General features: G+C 42.6%; 1 protein-coding gene across 1 annotated transcript in view; it reads right to left on the minus strand.

Moving 5' to 3' along the window:
• apaf1 (apoptotic peptidase activating factor 1) overlaps positions 1-15,260 on the minus strand; it is a 50,374-nt gene extending 35,114 nt beyond the window's left edge. Inside the window, exons 1-22 of the mRNA XM_069670954.1 lie at positions 15,145-15,260; positions 14,049-14,236; positions 13,237-13,426; positions 12,880-13,077; positions 12,599-12,788; positions 12,201-12,313; positions 11,976-12,107; positions 11,644-11,882; positions 11,398-11,565; positions 11,152-11,283; positions 10,888-11,001; positions 10,529-10,713; positions 10,027-10,153; positions 9,594-9,719; positions 9,368-9,508; positions 9,104-9,229; positions 8,774-8,920; positions 8,132-8,260; positions 7,924-8,049; positions 6,475-6,594; positions 6,228-6,353; positions 590-715 (exon numbers count right to left, since the gene is read on the minus strand). Of these exons, the coding sequence (XP_069527055.1) occupies positions 590-715; positions 6,228-6,353; positions 6,475-6,594; positions 7,924-8,049; positions 8,132-8,260; positions 8,774-8,920; positions 9,104-9,229; positions 9,368-9,508; positions 9,594-9,719; positions 10,027-10,153; positions 10,529-10,713; positions 10,888-11,001; positions 11,152-11,283; positions 11,398-11,565; positions 11,644-11,882; positions 11,976-12,107; positions 12,201-12,313; positions 12,599-12,788; positions 12,880-13,077; positions 13,237-13,426; positions 14,049-14,192 (3,099 nt within the window). The 5' untranslated portion in view covers positions 14,193-14,236; positions 15,145-15,260. The remainder of the gene's footprint in view (positions 1-589; positions 716-6,227; positions 6,354-6,474; positions 6,595-7,923; positions 8,050-8,131; positions 8,261-8,773; positions 8,921-9,103; positions 9,230-9,367; positions 9,509-9,593; positions 9,720-10,026; positions 10,154-10,528; positions 10,714-10,887; positions 11,002-11,151; positions 11,284-11,397; positions 11,566-11,643; positions 11,883-11,975; positions 12,108-12,200; positions 12,314-12,598; positions 12,789-12,879; positions 13,078-13,236; positions 13,427-14,048; positions 14,237-15,144) is intronic.
• Positions 15,261-16,314: the final 1,054 nt, after the last annotated feature.

A 16,314-nucleotide genomic window follows, 5' to 3' on the forward strand; every position in this document is an offset into this window, starting at 1 on the left:
AACAAGGTGCTGCGTTGTCGGAGAGAGAAGGAAGTGCTGCAGTGGACAGGTCTGTCGGAGAATGGAGAAGAAGGAGAAGGAGGAGGAGGAGGCGGAGGAGGAGATGAGAGTGAGGATGAGGGAGGAAAGGGGAAATGAGCAACAGAGCATGAACGGAGGGGGGTTGACAGAGCGTAACGGCTGGAAATACACACACATAAACACAGAGAGCGGCACATGGTCAACACAGGAGCGAGAGGGAGATAAAGAACTATCGCAGGGGAAGAGGGAAGAAGAGGAGATGAAAGAGGGGGGAGGAGGTGGACACAGAAGCTGGTAGAGAGTAACAGGTAGGGAAAGGTGAAGGCGCCTGAAACGCAGCATGGATGAGCGATTCAGCAGAGCAGGCAGTTTTACTCAAGGTGAAGAATGGGGAAGGAGAATAATCAATAGAAGAGAATAAAAAAGGGTCGGGCGAGGAGGTGAAAGAGCATGCCGTGAATTAGGCACGAAAAGAAAGAGACGGTGATGAATGGGAGCAAAGACAACAGGGAAACAAAGCAGAGAGAGAGAAGCAAAAAGCACAGAGAGGGAGGGGGGAAAGTAGTACCCTTATGGTGGTGTCCTCAGAGGATGTGATGAGCGTCTGGCTGTTATGGCTGAACTTGCAGTGCAGCACGGTCTTGGTGTGTCCCAGCAGAGTGGCGAGAAGCTTACCGGAGGGCAACTCCAACACCTGGAAGAAGAGAGAAACATTAGCACCACAAGTATCGTAATAAACTACAACAAGAGAAAGAGGACTTAGGTCCTGATCGGACAGTAAAACGTGAGGCGCACCACACTGCCGTTATACTGTAAACTGACAGAAGGCTCGCCTCGATGTTCATCCAATTGGACAATAATAAAAAAATGCCCATGACGTTGGGCGCTTTTCCTCAAAAACATGAGGTGCACAGAGCGGAAAAACATGATGCGCTCTGCAGTGCAAAAGCAGCGCGCAAAAAGCGACCTTCTCACTGACAACAACTACAAGAAAGCCGCCCTCAGCTGCGAAAACGCGCTCCGTCTGATCGGGCCCTTGAGGTATGGAGAAGCAATAAAAGTAACTCCACTTCATCGCCAGTCCAATAGGCGGCGGTGAGAAGAAGATGAAGGCCATACAACGAAATACTTTTTTGTTGCGGGTCACCGTTTCCAATTCCAGCTGGATGCCCTCTTCCGCATAAATGCTCAGCAAGGCATCTCAAAGCACGGTGATAAACAATCTCGAAGCAGGAAGTGACAGTTTGCAGCTGCAGTCTTTTAAACATGGCGGTTGAAATAAAACAATGCAAGTACTCGACCAATCAGAAACGATCAGCAATGCAGGCCCCGCCCTGAAAGTTCCTTGAACTTTGGAACGTACTACCCCCCGAGCAGGGACTTTTCAGGAGGTAAATCAATTACCTCGTAACTAAACTTTGACCCTAGTTCCTGCTGTCGAAACGTACAAGTTCATCAAAAGGTTCCTAGTTCCTGAGGAAAGTTCCTGCTGTCGAAAAGCACCTTTAGTTCCTTGAAGAGAAGTTCCTAGAACTAAAAGTTCGATCGCCAAAGTTGCATCTTCTGGAGAACCTGAATGTATGTGCAATTTCTGTATTATATTTTACAACAATCCATCCAATAGTTAATGGAATATTTTCAGTCTAGACCAAACAGGTGGACCATCCAGCCAACAGACAAACAGACAGGCAGTCATTGCTATCCAAGGAGCCATGCTGCTCTGGAATACTTGTGTGTCAAATAAAGATAGCACTTGGCCGAGCAAAGATGCAAATTCAGCGCAGTGGAAGATCTGCTGTACCAAGAAGTCACACAAAGTTCACACCCGGCGTCTAGAATATATCTATGCAATCCTCAAATGATAGCTCTGTTTGCCAAGATATACTCAGGGAGGAAGAGTGTCCCAGAAAGTTTAATAAGAAATCCTGACAGGAAGTCACATTTTTGAGGGAGTAATTGAGAAGGAGAGGTGAAGCGCTGCTGCTGGCGAGATAGTGATAAGCACTTCAAAAAGGATGTCGAGTGGGGCCTCTGAGCGAGCGGGGACTGTTCGGTCCGGTCAGGGCTGCCGGGGGTCTGACAGCGCTGGAGACGTTGCTGCAGGAGTCGGAGAACAAAATGGCTCTGATGCTTGAAAGATCCAGCGCGAGGAAAAAGAATTGTCATCATGCATTCTCACTTGGGATAGCTGCTTCTGCATAAAAACCTGTTATTTTAAGCCCTTCTGATGGAGATGTCACTGCCTGTGCTAAGCTATTTTTAGAGGGATATAAGATTGAGTGATTGCCCTCAATAGGTCAGCTGGATCGTTGAAAACAATATGGCTCAGAGACTTCCAGAAATCCTCAGCCCTGTATCAAATAAAGAGAGTTTATAGTCATGTAGTGGTGGCTGGCAATCCATAGAATATATAGATAACTACTGGGTGGACTGCCATAAGATTAGGTTAGAGATTAACTTTTAATTTAGCGCCAATTAGAACCAAATCTGACTTTGTCCAATGATCAAAACGCCAGTCAAACTAATGGTAGTCAACATCAGTCTAGTGCCTATTAGCATGTGTTGTTGACATGCTAAAATGCTAAATTAACTGGGTGATAATTAGAATAGTTGTACTCATCTAAAATACTACCTTATCATTGTAAGTAGGTTAGCATGCTAAGGGCACAGCTAGGCTTTTAGCATGGACTGCATAGAAATCCATCCATCTGTACTCTCTATCTTGTTCAGGGTTGCGGGGGGGCTGGAGCCTATCCCATCTGTCATTGGGCAAGAGGCGGGGTTACACTCCGGGCAGGGCTGACACATGGAGACAGACAACCTTTCATGCTCACAACCACACCTATGGGAATTTAGACTCGCTGATAAACCTAACGCGCATGTTTTTAGACTGTGGGAGGAAGCCGGAGCACCCGGAGGGAACCCACGCATGCACGGGGAGAACATGCAAACTCCACACAGAAAGACCCCTCTTTGTCCGAACCAGGACTCAAACTAGGAACCTTCTCGCTGTGAGGCAACAGCACTAACCACTGCACTTTTTGCCATGGCCACCTTTGCAACCAGAAGTGACCATTTTTGGACAAAAGGGTGAAAAGGGTTTAAGGCAGTTTCGTATTAGCTTCACTTATGAAACCAACGTCCACTTCTTATGTAAAGTCTATTGTTTTGAGCTTAATGCTAGGTAACAGAGGCGCTAGCATGGCACTTATAGTCTTGTACATACTGTCTGTCGCTTTCTGTGAAGACTTATCACTAAGACCAGCCTATTGTACTAATCTATGACTGTTACAAAAAAGGCTAATTACCGTATTATGAGGTGAGACATTCGAAAACCTTTTATGGTACTTATGAAGCCTTCCATTTTTGTAATTAACCTTCAAAATGAGATTTAAAGTGATACAAAAAATATCCAAAGTCTGCCTCTTTGCAAACTGCACAAAGAATAAATTAGTAAAGTCATATAAAAGCAATCAACCACTCACTCAACTTGATTTAAGACCTGGGAATAAAGCACATAAATCTCATGGGAAAATGCTTCGTAAAATGGTCGAGTCCAGCACAGCACCTGTAGTTTTGAAAGCATAAAAAGAAAGGCCGGCTACGTTTGGGATTCGAGCAGCCACTAAAATATTTACATCTCAGCGGAGAGGGTTGAAATGCCTGTGCAGAACAAGCCTCGGGGCACGCCGACCATGTTTGTCAAAGCTCTGCGCACTGAGAGATGCCGAAGTTTCAAAGCCTGGGAGAGAGCACTTTGGAGAGCTTAACACATCCGGCTCAAGGATTTCTGGGATGGTTTAGGGAGGGAGGGCGCCTCAGGGTGTTTGATAAACAAAATAAGCAAATATAAAAGCTGGCTAATGTAAAGAGGGACCACTTGTTTTAAATACCTCCACCATGGGAGTAAACAGGACGCAGAACTCGAAGAAAAACTGATAAAAGTAGAGAGCTGGTACTGAAGCACCGCCTGTGTATATTTGGATGACACATACAAACACACATTACTCTGTCCCTACCATACCTGCACGCTGCCTGTGCAAAGCCCTACAGCCAGAATAAACCCTTTGGAGAAGGTCAGCAGTCGCCGGATCCTGCAGCCGACCCTCCTCAGTGCCTGACTAGCTGTTAGCCCTGCTGCCTGCCACAGAACACACACACTCACAATAGCACTTTTTCAACAAGGAGACACACAGCAACTTCCCCTCCTGTCCTGCAGTCAGTTATTTTACACATTAGCAGTGCAAAGCCGGTTTGTTTGACTGACACTAAAGCAGATCATTTATTACAGATATTTTTCCTCCAGTTAACTGGTTGAAAGAACTCATGAGGGAAAAGGGAAATAAATGCTTTCCACTGCAGTGGTCACTGACATCAGGAATACTTAAGCTAACACCAGGGCTCCCTCTGGTGTTTGCTCTGGGGACTACAACAGCTGTGGACTACATGGTGATTATAAAGCACTTAAAGAGGAGTCTAAATCTGCAGGAGGGAAGTGATAAGGTGTTAAAAAATATCATCTAAACACAAACTAATAAGTACTTGATTTGTCTGTGCAGAAAACATGGCTGCAGCACTGACTATTGATATCCAGTAATGTATTAACATTGTGATGTCTCTCCTGAATATGTCACACTACTGGTTCAGGAATCTTATCCAAGCATTGAGTTCACTTCAGAGCAACTTCTGAGGCAACTAAAGAAGAAGAAGTTTCTATACATGGTCAAAACTTCGCATTATTCTCCAATGCTTTTTTTCATTTCCTTTCAGTTTGAAGAACTGAAATGACGAATCACGCGTGCGTCTTTAAGTCCTCTAGTCCACTTATCCCCTCCTCTCATATCTCTGGGGTTGGGATGAGAGCTGTAATTAAATTCATTAACGCCTGTATTCATTATGACTGCAGGACCTTTTCATTAATTAGAGCTGCTCTCTGCTGTAGGGTGCTGCCCCATAGACTGTATAAAAAGACAGACGACATGACAGCTCCCTAAAAGCGAAGCCAAGATCGCCCCCTGCTGACTGGCTGCAGTATAGCTCATAAAGCCCGCCTCCTCCATGTTAACAGATGGGACATGAGTCAAACTATAAAATCAAAATACACACTAAATGAAATGTTCTCAAACATGGTTTCTGTCATTATAGTTAGTTCTTATCATGCTGATTTATGTCCAAGTGTTCATTTTTCTGACAAGTTTAGTTTTAATGAGTTATTTGATGCTGTAAAAAGGATGATTGACAGCTCTGTTGACAAATCCGGCTCCTGCAGCGGATCTGTTCTGGATTAGCAGAGTAGCGGAGGAACGGCGAGAGGAGACGTAACTAAAACAATCACTACAGTCTTTTCGTAAAGTTAAGTGTGTGTTTTGGTTTGCGGAAGTGGCAACGGCGGCTCCACCCACCATCGCAAGATTGCAGCGCCTATCATGGGTGCTACTTTGGCATCAATTTCGAACAATGGGAGCAGATGGAGATGCATCATCCATCTATTTATACAGTCATTGTGCTGCCCTGGTTGCGGCATGGATATGTAAGGGGACTGCCTGCATGTGTGTTAATATAGGACAGTAACGTTCAGGAATTTCAAAAAGTACAAAAGACTAAAAACTCGTACAAACACACCTAACAAGCTCAACACACACCTGCCTGATAGCAGAGTAGGACCTAATCCTCTGCGCATAAACAGCAATTTATCACATAGATAAAGGAGAGCAGAGGGGACAGACAGAACACAAGGAGGATGGAAGATAAACAAAACAAAACAGGGAAGTGATAGCAACATGTGACAGAGATGGTAATGTATGGAAATGGCAAAAGGGGGGAAAAGCGTTGAGAATACAAATCGCAAGTTAGAGGAGAGGCAGCAGTGAGGAGAGCGGGAGGATGAAAGACGAGTTCTGAGTTGACCTGACGTACAGCTGACAGGACGGATAGAAAAAGGGCGCTGCACTGCAGGGAAATGACACCGCTCATGTCAGAGCTCATGACTCACGTCTGAAAAACACCTGCTGCAGCGGACACGCACATTTGAACACACATCCTTATCCCCACAAGAGCAGAGCCTTGAGGATATTAGCTGAGCACATAAAGACTGGCAGCAAGGGGAAACAGGAAGTCTCATCGTTCCAGAGTAAGCATTAGAGTAAAGGGTAAAGATAACATACACAGACACATACAGTACGCACTGTAGGGCGAATGTGTGTTACCTGTACTGTTCCATCCTCCTGACCCAGCACCACAGCAGAGGGCTGCCTGCACATACACGTACACCTGATCCTGGACGACATCTCCTCCGACTGGAACAGCACTGATCCTGTTCGGCCCTCACGCACCTGACACACACACACAGACACACATTGTTTTCCATGACAGCCTGATAGAGTCACATCCCAGCACAGTTATATTTGTCTGTACTTATTCATTCAGTCCCCTCTCACTCTCCCTCCTGCTCACCTGCAGTCTGTTGCAGTTGTCTGCAGCCGACACGATGATTTCTTCATCATTGAACAGAACGTCAGAGTCTCTTTTCAGGCAGACAGCTGAGGAGGTGTGCACCTTCTTAGTCTCCCATAACTGCAGGAAACAGGCAAGAGAACAACAATATGTCATTTCAGTGAAGAGCTGCAGCTAATTATTTAACCTCAGCACAGGTATCAAAGCAAGAAAAAACTCCTATGGGACATTTGTAATTTAACTGTTGTGTTTGATATATTGTGCGTGTTGAAATGGGGGAAAAGGGGTTTAGGTAAGCTGCTCCTGCTGCTTGGAATCTGCTGAATCTATTTTGGGTCTAGGGGAGCTAATCTCTACTAATTAATAAAATAATTAATTTAACTATTTAATTATAGTGTGTGTGTGTGTGTGTGTGTGTGTGTGTGTGTGTGTGTGTGTGTGTGTGTGTGTGTGTGTGTGTGTGTTTATATTTTGAGCATTCAACTAGTTAACTAATGCTATTTATTTATATTTATGTATTTATGTATATATACTGTATGTATATGTGTATATATGTAAATGTGTATATGTGTATGTGTATATATGTAAATGTGTATATATGTGTATATGTGTGTTCATGTGTGTGTATATATATATACACATACACATATATACACACATATACATATATACACATTCATACACATACACATTTATATATATACACATATACATACAGTATACATATATACATAAATATAAATAAATAGCATTAGTTAACTAGTTGAATGCTCAAAATATAAAACACACACACACACACACACACACACACACACTCACACTCACACACACGCATACACACAAAATCATTGATAAATTAGTTCTTATTAATCTTTTACCTGATGAGAACAACCCGTCTGTAGAAATAAATAGGTTTGAAATTCAGTTTGAAGTGCCAAACAAAAATGTAATAGACAGATACTGATAACCTAACAGCACAAACACACTCGCTGGTGATGTAATGCCTCAGCAGAGCGAGATGGAAAAACAGGACAGGTGGGTCTTTTTCCTCAGAAATAGGTCAGTTTCACCCACATGCTCTCCCAAAGCTGCTTTGTTGGGATGGTTTTATTTACTGGTTAGGGTGTCAATCTTTTAAAAACATCTTACAAAAACATTTTTAACACTGTTTTTGAAGAGTTAATGTTTTCAGGCTGTTTATAGTAAATTTGCTTTGTTTAAGGGAGCAGTGAGTCAGCCACAATCCATGTTTATATAACCTCAATAATAGGGAGAAAAGGCTAATGCAGTGTGTGTGGAGTGCAACAACTGACATGCAAATAGTCACCTTGTTATTCTCAGTGTTTGACTAGCTTCATTTTTACAGTCACAAGAGGTAATTAGAACAATACTGACAGTGTCTGTTCAAGCTCAAACACTGATGCGTCTTCCACACTGAGTCAGTCTTACCCTGACAGTCTGGTCGTCAGAGCAGGAGAGCAGCTGAGAGCCGTCAGGGGAGAACTGCACACGCTGGACCCAGCTCAGGTGACCGCTGCAGTCCGCCATCTTTTTATTGGCCTCCAAGTCCCACAGCTGGAAGAAACACACATATATACCACTTTATACTTACTCACAGGTATATCTATATACAGTATAAAATAAGTGTGTAATGTACCTCCACAGCATAGTTTGAGAACGCAATAGCCAGCAGGTTACTGGTAGGACAGGCGTGACAGTACTGCACCGTACTCAGACGATTCGTTCTGATCTCCAGCAACATGTCTGATGTCTCCACGTCAAACACCTGAATAACAGCAACAGAGAGACAACAAACAAGAGTCCACTCAGTCTAGGAAAGAAACCAGCTTATATTATATCTAAATTTCTATGCTGGACTATCTTTTGCATGAAGATAAAAACCTAAAGAAACGTGCGAGCTGAAACTCTCCTTAAAGAAACAATCTCTTCAGTGTTTGGGTTGTCTGCCAGCATACGCATGAATAAAGAAGACGTAGAGGACACAGACAGACTGATTACAGGACTGACTGATTTGGAAAGCTCAGGAGAGGTGGAGGCTCACATTTACAACCAGGACACACACTCTTGAGACTCTCTGAAAGACAGCCTCTCTTTTCTTACCTCCTCTGGAAACAACAGACCAACAACAAGGGCAGCGAGGACAAAGTTAACCCTGTGGTGTTTAATTTTTATCTGTGCAGCCCGGACATGTACGACAAGACATTCTGCACTCCAACAAAACAATACCCACTCAGTAAAATGTCAATACACCCTTTAAAACCCTTTCAAAAATGCTCACCAGAGCTGCATTCCTGGCTGCACATATGATGCGTTTGCCGTCAGCCGTCCAGGTGCTGCACTTGACGAGGACCTCTTCATCGCTTTCTGCAAACATGTCTCTAACGTTGATTGTCTTCCACTCATTGGCAGACGACACCTGGAAGAGCTGCGCACGTGCAAAAACACGACAAACTCAGTAAAAGAAAACATATTCTATAAGAACTCTTATTTTGAAATCCATGACCTTCTGCACTAAAAAAAGAACAATAAAAATGTTACAGTGCGTCCAACTAGCATGAATCAAGTGCAAAAGAACAGCTTTACAAGTATCTAGTTTAATGGCGGTCACCTTTAGGGTACCGTCGTTAGACGAGGTGGACACGTAGTTGTCATCAGGGGAGAAACAGCAGTGGTTGACCGGCTCAAAGTGGCCAAACATTGTGTTCTGGGAGGACGGCTTGTTGAGGTTCCACAGCTGCAGAAGCAGAAATATACAGTGAGAAAAACAGACAGATTAATGTGTAATGTAAGGCAAAAATACACACTTAGAAGGAGGGAGATAGTATGAAAAAATAGAAGGGCCTTTCTGTGTTGGACAAAAACTCTGGCACACCTTGGCATTCATGATCTTGTCGTTGGAGCAGGTGGCCAGCAGGAGGCGCCGTGTTGTGTTGGTGAACTGACAGTGGTTGACCTGCTCCTCGTGCTCCTCCTCAAAGACCCTTAAAAGCATCGCTCGCTCCACGTTCCACACCTACCAGATACAGTTTCAGTAACACATGATTAATGATGGAAAATTAACGAATGAACGCTGGATTTTAGGAGAGTTATCTGCTTACTTTGACTTTCCTGTCACTGGAACAGGTTGCTATGAGACGGTCATCAGGGGAGAAGGCACAGCAGAGGACCTCGTCATCGTGGGCCTGGATCTCTGTGAGCTTCTCACCTGACGTGCTTTTAAACACCTGAATGCAAAGTTACACAACAACATGTATATATAGTAAAGTACTGTGCAAACTATACTGTACTAAAAAGAAACAAACAAAAACAATTTAAATAACACCAAACCTTGAAATCTAAATATTCTAACAAATATACAATAGCTGTGTATTTCAAGTGAATGCAGTCTCACTGACAACAATGCAGCCTTTTCACTTCCTCTCAAAATCACCCCCAGCAATAAAAGTAGGTCACCCTCCATTCATCCCAGCATCTGGTCTCCATGGAAACAATACATAAGTACAGTCAAAGAAACATGTCTGTTTGCGATACCTTGAGCGTCTTGCTGGCTCCACAGGATGCGATCTTGGCTCCGTCGTGGGAGAAGCAGGCGGAGTAGATGGAGCCCTGGTGGGGCTGGAGCACCAAACGGGACAGACCCTCCACACTGCCCTCATTCCTACACAAAAACAACCCCGTGAATAATATTTCAACCTGGGAAAAACAGCCTTTGATCACGATTACTGTCATGTATTTTTAAAATATGTATAATGAGGCTGAATATAAGGCCAATATACGGGCTATTGTTCTGTTTTTGCACTGGATGTGGATCAAATACATGTAGAAGACCAAGTTGAATGCATTTATCTCATTAATTAGCTTGATATGAGACAATCTGTCACTACTGCATTATGTTATTTCAGGTGCATACATGTTTGACACAATAACTGCAGACTTTAATGCAACTGTTTTTTGGCCAATTTACACATAGCAGCCATAACTGTATCTATAGATAATCACACATCAGACAAATTATAAATAATTGCTTGCATACAGGCAGTCAAAGTAGAGTCTCCCCCTGCTGGCCCGGTCCTGCGCCTGCAGCAGAGCCTGTCTGTAGACCTCAGAGGTGCGTGGCTGCGAGAGGGCAAGCTGCACCACGTCTGGGAAAGGCCGCTGCTCCAGCTGGTGGCCGTTCAGAGACAGAAACTCCTGGAATTGACTGCGTACGTCACTGTTCTAGAGGGGAAGAAAAGACGCACGAAATAATGTCAACTGCATGTACACTGTTTATGTTAGTTTACACTGTTATCACTCAAAATGTCACCATAAAAACAGATGGATTTTGAACCCTGCATTTACCTTGAAGAGGGACTAATCCCTGGCATCGAGTAAAGTTTGTTGACTCCTTACCTCTTTGTCCAGAATGGGTCCACACTCCACATAGTCATTGATGAGGTGAGCTGGACCCATTATCTGGGCCTTGATGCTGACCCAGTCCAGAGAAAACATGAGCGAGTAGAGCTCCTAGACAGAGAGGGAGACAGAAAAAAAGATAGAGACAGAGACGTTGGAACAATCACACTTTCTTGCCAAATCTGCCATGTCTCAAAAAACTAATGTAGTTAGTTTTCAAGCACATTTATTACAATTTTTTATTCAATTTTTGTGTGTTACCTGGGAGAGGTTGGCTTTAGCCATGTGGAAGGCCAGGAATCTGATCCAGTAGAGACATTCCTCATCTCCGGACGTGGGAGGACCATCTCTGTAGTGCTGCTGGTACTGATGCACCACCTTAGCGTGAAGGCTCTGAAACACATAATGTGTCCAAATTCAAAATAAGTCACAAACAGGTGGCTTTAACATGCCCTACTACAAATCAAACGGTTCTATCTTTTCTTAGTTGCTTGTATCCAGACTAACCTCGATCTGGGTGCGATTCTGCTCCACCAGGAAGTCCAGCTGCAGGTCATGGAGGTAGTACAGGTAGGGTTTATTGTGACTGTCGACAAAAAGCAGGGACTTGTTGACAAACTCCTCGAGAATGTCCTCCACCTCCTCCGGCTCCAAGTCCCACAGAATGGACAGCACCTGGAAGAAGGAATAACATTGTAGCCTGTCCATTCTCTTATGTGAAGGAGAACATGTGACCGTCTTGGGTAGCCAAACCTTTGCAGGGATTTTGATGTCCTTTTCCAGAACAGTGAGGTCCTTGTAGAGCTCTCGGTGCTCTTCGGGTAAGACTTCGATGCTAGCTGCCATGGCTTGGTCAAGGGCGTCGTAGTCATAGGACGACGACTTCTTTATGCGCTTGAACTGTTTCTGCTGCAGCTGGCAGAGGTAGTAACGCCAGCGGTCGGGTTTCTCTTTGAGCAGAGCTCCAATCAGGGACACTACCAGGGGAGAACCTGGGTGCAATCCAATGAGAAATAATCAGATATTTTTATTTTATTTTATTTAACATTTTTAGATTGCATGTATCACAGTTTACGTTGTCGTACCTTTGCATTCTCGGACGATGCTGCGAGCCTCTTCAGGAAGTCCCTTGAGTTTGGTTTGAGTGTACAGAGCCAGGATCTCCAGTCCTTTGTTTTCATCCAGACCGCTCTCCACTTCCACCTGGTATTTAGCTCCTACAAAATAAAAGCACAAGTACAGAGCTCAGAGGAGGTTTTATGCAAAAATGTTTGAATGTGAATATAGTCTTGAATAAATAGGGTACATACCACTAACAGAATCAGCTAGGCTTCTATTCCTGGTGGTCAAAAGGATCCGACAGTGGATATCAAACGCCTTTAGCACAGTGCTGTCCCAGATGTCGTCTAGAATCAGGAGACATCTGAATCCCAAACAGAAAGAGAAGATCGATCAGAGACAAGAACGTGAAAAAACAGTGTTTAACACAGCACCTTTATTGGCTAGAGCTAAAAAAGATGAACACAAATAGAAGATTTAAACTCTTATAACTGTAGTTGCTTACTTTTGTCTTTATTTCTATTTCTATCATATTTTTTGGCTATAACTGCAGAAACCAAAGAACCCATTTGCCCCTCGTTAAGTATAACTTGAAGAACAGCTCTATACATCTAAAAAGCACATCATGTTTATCTGAGCAAATAGTAACCTGGGATATTTGCGCAGCATGAGGAAGCGCAGGCGCTCCTTTGCCTCGTCCAGAGAGTTTGGTGGCCGCTGGAGGGACTGGGAATCCAGGCTCTGCTCCAGACGGAAACACAATGACTGGATCTTCACCAGCAAGTCTGGTTTGTCCAGCTGGCCGATGGACAGCCAGTGGATGCCTCCGGGGAAGCACTCTGCGGAAGAAGGCGGGAGGAGGGGTAAGAGACAGAGAGGTGAGAGGGTAAGGTGATAATCAGTATAAGAAAGAGTCAGCCTTTCACTGACCTTCAATGAGTCCATGGTGTCTGACAGCCTCTGCAGCCAGGACAGATTTGCCCGAACCAGCCATGCCAAACACAGTGACCCAGCCAGGGTCCTTCTGCAGCCGGTAGAGTTTCTCCCTCACGCGGTTCACGAGCTCTGGTCTGCTGACGAATACGACAGGTCTCTGTGGTACGCCGCCTTCACTGAGCACTGTCTGAACTTTAAGACAAACAAGAAAAGCATTGACAGACATCAGGAGAGCAGAATTACAAGAACTAAGAAAATAAGGGCAGATACATTATGTTGACACAGCCTGTAATAACCCAACACTTCTAACTACAACACGGTCACTGTTGAAAACATCCTCCTCTTTCTCACCATAAGATGTGAAGCCATCAGAGGAGCCGTTATGTTTATCAGGTGACGTTTGCGGTAGGTCGGCATGAAGCAGATTGGCCAAATCATAGTAAGCCTCTTTGACCAGGGCGTTGTAGAAAGAGATGTAGGCACGGTTGTCCTTCCTCAGCAGCAGCTCCAGCAGGGCAGCAGCCTGATCCTTCCTGTTGGGCTGCAGAGAAGGAGAAACATTAGCTGGTGAAGACACTGATAATTTGCCATAACTTAGACAGTGCATGTTTTAACAGTGAGTCTAATAATGAATGAAATATCTGCAACCAACCATGTGATAAAATAAAGTAAAGTATGAAACAAAATGTACAATAAAATGTGCCAATATTCCTTGAGTCAGAGAAGCCAGTGTTTTACTGTTTGGGATCCTGCACGGCTCAGCATTTAGAGCAAGTCAAACATATTTATAGACAATAAAATAAAATCAGTCAGGGAAATCAGGTGCAAAGGTCAGCGCCACATTACCAAGGCATGAAATAAAAACCCCTGTGATTCTTTGTGCTATACTCAGATAAAGGGTGAAGATAAAAAATGGGATGATAATAAAAATCAGTGCCAGCTAATTGCTAAAAGACTCTGAGAGCAGCAGATGAGAAGGAAGGTGAGGAAAGTGAATCAGGGGGAAGTTGACTCACTACATGGACATTGCCAACATCCAAGTGGAGGAAAATGAGGCAAGAATGTATTAAAAAAAATGGGTTGATGAAATCACTGTGGGTAAACAAAAAAATACTAATATAATCTGATTAAATCTGTGGATTATGTAGGAAAGTTTTGCTCACCCGGGTCCTGATCCTCTCCTCCTCATCCACTGTCAGCACATCATCACTGATCATGTGGTCCATCAGGTAGGAGGGCTTGATGTCCTGCTCCAGCCTGTGGCGAAAGCGCAGCAGAGAGCTGCGCGCCATTTCCTCCAACGCCATCTCGGCACAACGCTGCAACCATGCAGTGTCCTGTTGAATGCTTACTAATGGACAAGATAGAGGGAAGTGCATTATTGCCTTGTGAAAAATATCCTTAAATATTGCAGTATTAACATTTTTCTTTTTTTTGGAGAGTCCCAGTGGCATGAGGAGTCTGAAGCACTGATCATGTAAGTGAGAAATCTCAGGTTCAAGTTCAAACTTTTGTTGCAAGTCTCCCCTCTTACTTTCACCCCTCTATTCCTAGGATTTTTCCTTTGTCTATTCCCAATTAAAAGGCAAAAACTATCAAACTTTGAGCTGTCAATATTTGTAAATTAATAAGGAGACAGAACAAGACTAGAGCTAAATATGGAATATTGAAATAATTAGATGACCTAACCATGGGAATTTTGGGACATTTTATAGAGTAAACGATTAATCACTAAATTATGCAAGTTACTTTCAGAGAAGTTGATATAGTCTACTTGTTACTGTGTGACCAAAACATAAAACGAAATTGAGGAACAGGATGATAAAAGTGAAACTACAAGATCATAACAGCTGTTCATAGAGGCCTTACTTAAGTAAGGTAACTAATCAATACAGAAGTGATATTTCATAGAGTTAATAACATTTTGTTCTCAAGTAAAGTAGTCAACGTATAGTTAGCTTACTGGTCTGGTTTATTTTACGTTGATTCATTCATTTATTGGAAACAACAGCTTAAATCAACAATATGGTATACGAGCAGTTTTTGACAGCTCAATGTCTGACACTGAATGTGAAACTAAAAAGAATATTGCAAGTCAGAGCTAAACTTAAGTCTGCTTACATAGTTTATCGCTACCTTCGTCTTATCGCTTGCTAACGTTTGTCTGACACACTTTTTTCATTTAAATACTTGTCTGGACAAGTTTACTCCCACTGCTGGAAAATTAAACAAAGAAAAAAACGTACAGTAGATACTTACGAATATCTTCTTTTCTTTCACGAGGGAGGAATTTCTTTTACTGCTTATGGTTAAAAGGTTAAGTCGTGTTTTGACGAGTTCAATGAGTAAATTGTACGTTTATGTCTGTGTTGACGTTACACTACACGCCCAATGTTGAAACTGAGCTTCCTGCTTCACAACAAAAACAAGCACCCCGGTGTGAAACAGCCAATAGCGTGGTGAGATTTAAACCACGTGACTGATGAGGTCATGCAAGTAACAACTGGTAACTGGGCAAACTGATGTTGCTTTCACGGAGTACTTATCTGCTCGGAAATAAATGACTTCACTTATTTAAATGCTTTTTTCTCAGATAATAATGACAAAATATCACTATAAAAAGTTAGATGGCGGAAATGTAATTTGTAAACTTGAGCGGTGTAAAGCTGTCGTGCGCTACAGCTAAAAATACATAATCTATTATATTATTACATATTATATATATTATATATTTTATATATATAATACTTTTGGCATTTTTTAATCTGACATTTCTTGAACCATAAGTGTTCTTGCTTCTGCTAAATCTGTGACGAAGCCTCAACGCTTTGGATTAGCTGAATATTATACTGCGTTTTGTATTAATGTCGTCTTCATTTTTGTTTACAAGTTCTTGATTGTAAGATTTCCTGACTGCATTTAAAGGTAACATTACTGCCTAGTTACAGTATTGTTCTCAGGACAGCATGAGCTAAGGGGATGTTTGTTTCATAGTGCAGTGTAATACACTGATAATGCAATTATGAGTAAGTAGATTAACTGTGTATTGCTGTGAACAAATCAATATGTTTAAATGCAAACAACAGATCTAAATTAAAAAAAATATGATGATAGAAGTCTGTGAATTTCAATTTCAAAACTACATATATTAAGTAAAAATGATTAAACAGATATGGCATTAGTCAGTATTTCCTTAGTAAGGAGTATTATCTAATCAGAGATGTACATGACAGATAAATCACATTTTCTGAAATTCTAAATGTTATTAATTCACTGTGAATGCAAATGATCCCTCTGTATAAATATTATTTATTCTGGCTTTAATGTACCTGACTTTCCATGTCTTTTTTGTTTTGTACATTAAATCATTTATTTTCCATACAACGATTAAGGTTATTTTTTCTGTGTGTATATTTGTGTGTGCATCAT

The sequence above is a fragment of the Semicossyphus pulcher genome, unplaced genomic scaffold (genome assembly GCF_022749685.1).
Source record: "Semicossyphus pulcher isolate SPU_LCO1_2020_fin unplaced genomic scaffold, fSemPul1.0.p SCAF_20, whole genome shotgun sequence".
In the NCBI taxonomy this organism is placed as follows: Eukaryota; Metazoa; Chordata; class Actinopteri; order Labriformes; family Labridae; genus Semicossyphus; species Semicossyphus pulcher.